At 43.8% G+C, this 6,424-nt stretch overlaps 1 protein-coding gene across 8 annotated transcripts in view; it reads right to left on the reverse strand.

Moving 5' to 3' along the window:
- Positions 1 to 5,278, reverse strand: part of UBR3 (ubiquitin protein ligase E3 component n-recognin 3) — a 257,591-nt gene extending 252,313 nt beyond the window's left edge. For 5 of the 8 annotated variants that reach the window (XM_032293021.1, XM_032293020.1, XM_032293019.1 and 2 more), the window contains exon 1: positions 4,660 to 5,204. In XM_032293021.1, the coding sequence (XP_032148912.1) occupies positions 4,660 to 5,204 (545 nt within the window). Of the gene's footprint in view, positions 1 to 4,659 lie in introns of all 8 variants that reach the window. The other 3 variants (XM_032293027.1, XM_032293018.1, XM_032293016.1) reach the window with 1 other exon arrangement.
- Positions 5,279 to 6,424: the final 1,146 nt, after the last annotated feature.

Below are 6,424 nucleotides of genomic sequence, written 5' to 3' on the forward strand. Positions count from 1 at the left end.
CTCACAACTATAATCCTAGCCCTTTGGGAGGATGAGGCAAGTGGACCACTTGAAGCCAGGAGTTCAAAACCAGCCTGGCCAATATGGTCAAATATCATCTCTACAAAAAATGCAAAAAAAAATTTCAGCTGGGTGTGGTGGTGTGTGCCTGTAGTCCCAGCTACTTGGGAGGCTGAGGTGGGAGATCACTTGAGCCTGAGAGGTTGAGGCTGCAGTGAGAAGTGGTGTCACACCACTGCACTCCAGCCTGGGAGACACTGCAAGACACTGTTTCTTTAAAAAGGAAGAAAAGAAAAAAAAAGAAACTAAAAATGATGAATAAATTATAACTAATCTCTTTTAAATACGTAACTAAGCTCAAAAGTAAGTAAGGGAAATCTCTTACTGAGGGATAGGATGGAGAAAGGCACCTTTACTTTTTACTTTATCCACTTATTTTTATGTTATAATCAATGTGTATTACTTCTGAAATTAAAAAAGAATGAAAGCACTCTGAAAAAAGCTGCTATGCATTTAATAATCAATGCCATCTCATGAATAACTAAAGCCATGTAATCTTACAGCAACTTTTCAGGTATAGTAGTCACTATTTTTATCCAATATTACTGATACCTACTAAGTACAAGAGGCTGTGCTGGCATCTGGTTACTAGCAAAATGAGGTCCTTATCTTTTAAGGAGCTTAGAATATGTGAGGAAGAACAAGCAAGGAGACAAAAATATCTGTAATATAGGACAGAATGAAACTCATCATTCTCTGCATCAAAATTTGAGAACTAAATGTTTAAAATCCCAGTTTCTGGTTTAGTACCCCATCAGAGCCCAAAACCAGCTAGTCAGACATTACAGTTGACCTTTGAACAACACTGGTTTGAACTCCAAGGGTCCACTTACAAGGAATTTTTTTTAAATCAAACATGGATCGAAAATACAGATTCATGGATCTGAAACCCACACACATGAAAAGCAGACTTTTTTCATAGCAGGATTTCAGTATACGATGGAGAGTGGGTGAAAGGTGGGTATCCTGGAACCAGTCTCCTGTGTATACCATATACTGAGGGACGAATGTATTTGAGACTTTCGATTACAGGTTATTTTGTTTTATTTCATTTTGAGTTCATCCATCCATAAGCATTTGAGACAGTGGCTGCACTTATTCACCAGTGGCAAAACTGTAGTTATACATACAGTTATCAGTACATAGCCTTTGTGATCTCATCCCACAAATGAATCCTCAATTGTTTTCTTCCTTTGGTCTGCTAATACCGTCACATTGATTACATCAATACTACTCAAAATGACTAATTCCTCTTTATAGTTCTATAATTGCTAATTTGAAAATTAAATATAAATACAGCTGCGATGGATTCAAGACTCTTCTCCATCTCCAATCACAGAACATCCTATAGGCAACAGACACTTGTGAAAAGGATTATGTCACAGCAAGATTTTCCTCATTTACTAAGAGCACAAATATGGGGGGGGGAAGGAATTCTTCCTCTAAAAGTGACTAAAGCATGAAATTTACAAAATTTTACGGCAGTTAGAATAAAAACCCCAAAATCAATATACATTCAATCTTTGGCAACATAAAGGCATTTTTAAAATATCAAAAACTGTGAAAAATCTAAACATTCTGTTCATGCCAGGGTAGTCCAGCTTTGCCCATGAGGAACACTGCTATAAGCTGTTGATGATTTCCAATTCTAAGAAGGTTCCAGAGGCAGCCTTATAAATTTAGGTTGCAGAGCTGGTCAGCATCACCTATGTCTCGAGGCAGTAATTTAGTTGTTTAGTCCAGAAACATTATTCTACCCAACCCAAGCAATTATAAAAATTTCAGAATAACCACATGGCCACAATACTGTTATTGTTCAATCTTGTCCTTTATGAAACTGGATATGGCAACTGCTGGGACATATAGGCAATAGCTGTGGTTTCAGATAGAGATAATAAATCTTTAAATATTATGTATCAACTCATAGAGGGTTGCCAGGCTGGGAGAACAGTATTTATCTATGAGACATCAGTAAAAGCAAATACTATGAGGTTAGGATGTTGACTCTCTATAGCCTGGATGCCCTAAAACTGTATGAATATCAAAGAAACTCACCAACATATTTCTGGTAGTACACTGAAGCATCACAAGCAAGCAGACTTGCATCTCACCCAGGACAACCTGATAATTACCACTATATTCCAAAAGTGAGGAAAGAACTAACATTATTTCCTATCTTCAAGGAGGCTTTTCTAAATGCTAACCTAGTCCACGAAGTAAAAATGTTTAAATATCAGTAAAGGATTGCTCCAACTCCTGTTCTGATGTGCCTCTTTAAAACAAAAAAGTTTCAAAGAAAGAAACAAAGGCCCATATAAGAATAGCATATTAAGAAGAAAAAAAAAAAGACCAAACATAGTATTGAAAAGAAGAACCAATAAGAATGCTATTTAGTAGAGGCAGTAGAGAGAAATGGTTGACTAGTCCAGCTCTTGAGCCCTGGAGCCTTGCTTACTACCTGTGTGATCCTGAGCAAGTGTTTTAACAGCCCTAATTTCCTCTTCTGTACAATGAGAATAAAATAACAATCTCAGAGTCAAAGAATAAATAAGTTAAATCACTTATAACAGCTAGAATGTGGCCACCCAAAATTTTAATACTACTCTGTTGATGAGGTTTTTGGAAAACAGGTAGTCTCATACAGTAACTAGTACTAAGCCTTAGGCAGGGCAATTGGGAAATCCCACTTTTGAGAATTTATTTCACTGACATTTTTGCACAGGTGGGAAAAGACAGATATATACCACATTTTTGAGTTTATACTGGAAAGCCAAATGCCCATGAAGAGATATTAAATCAAGAATGCAAATTCACAAAAAATTAAAAATGAAATTTAAAAAGGAATGGCAAATTCATAACATGGAACACTATGCAGCAGTTTTTAAAAAAAAAACAGAATGAGAACACTGATTTATTAATGAGAACACTGATATTGAAATACATCTAAGATAACTAAAAAACGCAAAATGTAGAACAGTGGACAGTATGTAACCCTTTGCGCAAAAAGAGACTGAAAAACTAAGAAACACACTTGCTTGTTCTGCAGTAAGAGAAACTAAGCAAGAAGGAACTGGACAGGTAGAAGACTGGATGAGAGAAAAATTTCCGTGTGTGTGTGTGTGTGTGTGCGTGTGTGTGTATTTGCTTTTTTAGCGATATACTTTACCTATTCAAATATTAAATTTTAAAAAGTACTTTTAAATTGTCAGAGTACAGTTCAAGAACTCAAATGTTAGCTGCAATTATGTTATTGTCATTAGCAAGTTCAAAAACACCTCCTTTCTGAAGATCTTTTCTTACTCTGCCTGCACAGAAACCTCCTCTCTCTCCTCTAACTCCCAAGTTACTGTTTAAGGAATGTATTACTTTCTACTCCAGTGCAAGTAGAGTAAGGGATTGGTCAATCTTTCATTCATTTTTAATGTCCAAATAGCCTTGCTTGCACATAGTAGGTACAAACATTTTGGAGTAACAGTAACCTTACGAGTAGTCCGAAGAAGAAGGGACCATTTATAAAAAGATTACACTCTGCATTAATCTTAAGACCTGAAAATTGAAGAAGTTTAATAACTGGTAGCAACTAGTAGTTGCTAACGTTCTTTCGAGTACTGTCCAGCCAAAATTGCCCCTCTTTCACTTTTTCCTTTTTTCTCATACTGTCCCTGACACTGACATCATGTTCCAAGCCAAGACCCCACATGTACCAACTCCCTGTAACTCACTGCAAACTCTGAAATGTTTTATTTTCTCATAAGTCCCAACATCTGGTGTATCGCTTCTGTCAAAAGGACATTTGCTGTCTCCTCTTAGACAGATATTCACATATCAGTGAGTGAACAAACTACCCTTAACTGGAGAAGACCTAATACTTGATTCGTAATTCGCTCAGTATTTTGTTTGCTCTCCTGGTATGGAGGGTATTCTGTAACTGACTGCTCAGTAGCCCAATTCTAAATGTCATTCCAGCATACCAAATACTCCACTGACAGCTCAACAGTCACTTTTCATGCAGGCCCCTCCCCTTCCCTCCTCCCTCAACCCTCAAGAGCTCCTTCTCTCTCACACTGACAGACACACTGGCAGTTCAGAAGCCCTTTTCCTCAACCGTCCTTCCCTGCACGTACGTACAAGACCACCTCCCCAGCTCTCATCATCCCGAGAGCCAATGCGGTCCCCAATAGCACCCTCCTCCAAGCCAATCCAAATCACAACCTAAGTCTCTTCCCAAGAACCAGGCTTTACAGCCTTTCCCAATAAGTACACAATTGACAGCTCGACACGAGCTTCCACCAAAATCCTTTCCCCCTCACTCCCCTCCCACCCCACACACTGGCTCTTTCCTCGCTATCATTTACCCAACCTGGCTTCCCCAAAATTCACAGCCGGGTTTCCTAAACAAGCTCTCTGCTCTCCTCTCCTCCCTCCTCCCCACCCCCTTTCCACCGCTGACAGCTCAGTCACCTCCAACCCCCTGTGGCTGCATCCTCCCCCGCACCCTCCCCTTGACAGCTCAGAGTGGGCTCCCAGTGCCCCGCTCCAGGCCCTCCCGCGACGCCCCCGACGCAGGGTCGCCTCGCCCGCGGGGAGGGCTCCACTCACCCGCTCTCCCGCATCACGTTGCTGTCCCCGCAGTCGCACGCGCCCCCGGCCTGGCTGCGGAACATGTTGAAGTCGTGTCCGGTGTGGTCGCCCTGGTGGAAGCACTCGGCGCACAGCGACATGCAGGGCGAGATGCCGCACGTCCGGCAGCGGTAGGCCACGAAGTTGGCTGTCCAGACCAGGCCGCAGAGCGCCGCGGGATCGTAGGCCCGGACCGCCGCGCAGAACTCGTCGTAGCCGCCGCCACCCGCCAGAAGGCACTTACACCACTCCAGGGCCTCCTCTTCGGCCGCCCCCGGACCACCCCCGCCTCCGGCCGCCGCCGCGTCCTCGCCGCCCGCAGCAGCGGCCAGCGGCCGCTCGGCGCTCAGCACCCGCTCCAGCAGCGCCTGCAGCTCCTCAGCACCTGCGCGGTTGTCCGGCCGGCTGAGGGCCGCCTTGAGGTGCGCGGCGGTGGCCGCCTTGTCTAGGGCCAGCCCCGACGCGGCCAGCTCGGGCTGAGACTGCTGCTGGCCCCCGACGGCAGCCGCGGCCGCCGCCGCCATGATGAGAGCTCAGAATTTGGAGAGTCCAGGGCCGGTGGCTCCTCCGGGGAGAGTGGGGAATAGACTGCTGCGATTGCTCGGCCCGCCCAACTCTCGCGATACCCGGAGCGGCCGAGCTCCTCCGCCCTCGGCCACGCCCCTGCACACGCCCCCTCGGGCTGCAGAGTCTTCTCCCCGCCCCTCTGGCCTCGGCGCCCAGTGGGCTCCTAACTTTCCAAGTTAAGAACTACTGAAATACTCATCTTATAGGAAATCTCTAATAAGGTCAAGTATTTCTTTACTTGCATAGGCTACAGGAATTATTCACAGCATCTTTCAGATGTATTTTAGGCATCTGCATTTTGTTCTGAGATGTGCATTCCTACTGTTATCAAAGTCCAGCCTGGGCGATGGTGTGAGACTCCAACTTAAGGGAAAAAAAAATTTGTAGGAAGAGCAGTCCAAAGAAGAACAGAAGGCCGGGCGCGGTGGCTCACGCCTGTAATCCCAACACTTTGGGAGGCCGAAGCGGGCGGATTATTCGAGGTCAGGAATTAGAGATCAGCCTGCCGACATGATAAAACCCGTCTCTCCTAAAAATACAAAAGTTAACCGGGAGTGGTGGCGCTCGCCTGTAGTCCCAGCTACTCGGGAGGCTGAGGCGGGAGAATCGCTTGAACCCAGGATGTGGAGATTGCAGTGAAACGAGATCACACCACTGCACTCCAGCCTAGACGACAGAGTGAGACTCCATCTCCAAAAAAGCACAGAGTTGTTTCCAATCCGTAACCCTGTGTTTGAAATGAATGAAACATAATTAAAACATGTCATTTTACCGTCCTGGTTTTCTACATTAGTTAAGTACTTCACAATCTTAACAGTGATAAGTTAAATTTGCTCAATAATTTTCTTTATGAATCACTGAATTATAAACCAAATAAAGCTTCATGTCTTAACTTTACGTGCCAAAAACTGTGTTTTAACTCATTTGATTCTAACAGGCAACTTTGAATTCTACTATTCCTAGGAAGTGGCAGCCTGGGACACTTTTCTACTTCGTCATCACCCATTCACTCTTTTTCGTTTTCCTTTAATAATGCAGAGGTGTCCATCCGCAGGCTTAAAGGCAATCCTTTTACTTAAGCATTGGACCCTGCCTTCTTAGGATCCCAACTCCATCCAATATCCTCTTGTATTTTAAACCTCTCTCTTTCTATTAGCTCAATCGTTTCAGAATTTGT

Source organism: Sapajus apella, unplaced genomic scaffold, assembly GCF_009761245.1.
Source record: "Sapajus apella isolate SASKATOON/1434 unplaced genomic scaffold, GSC_monkey_1.0 scaffold28, whole genome shotgun sequence".
NCBI lineage: Eukaryota > Metazoa > Chordata > Mammalia > Primates > Cebidae > Sapajus > Sapajus apella.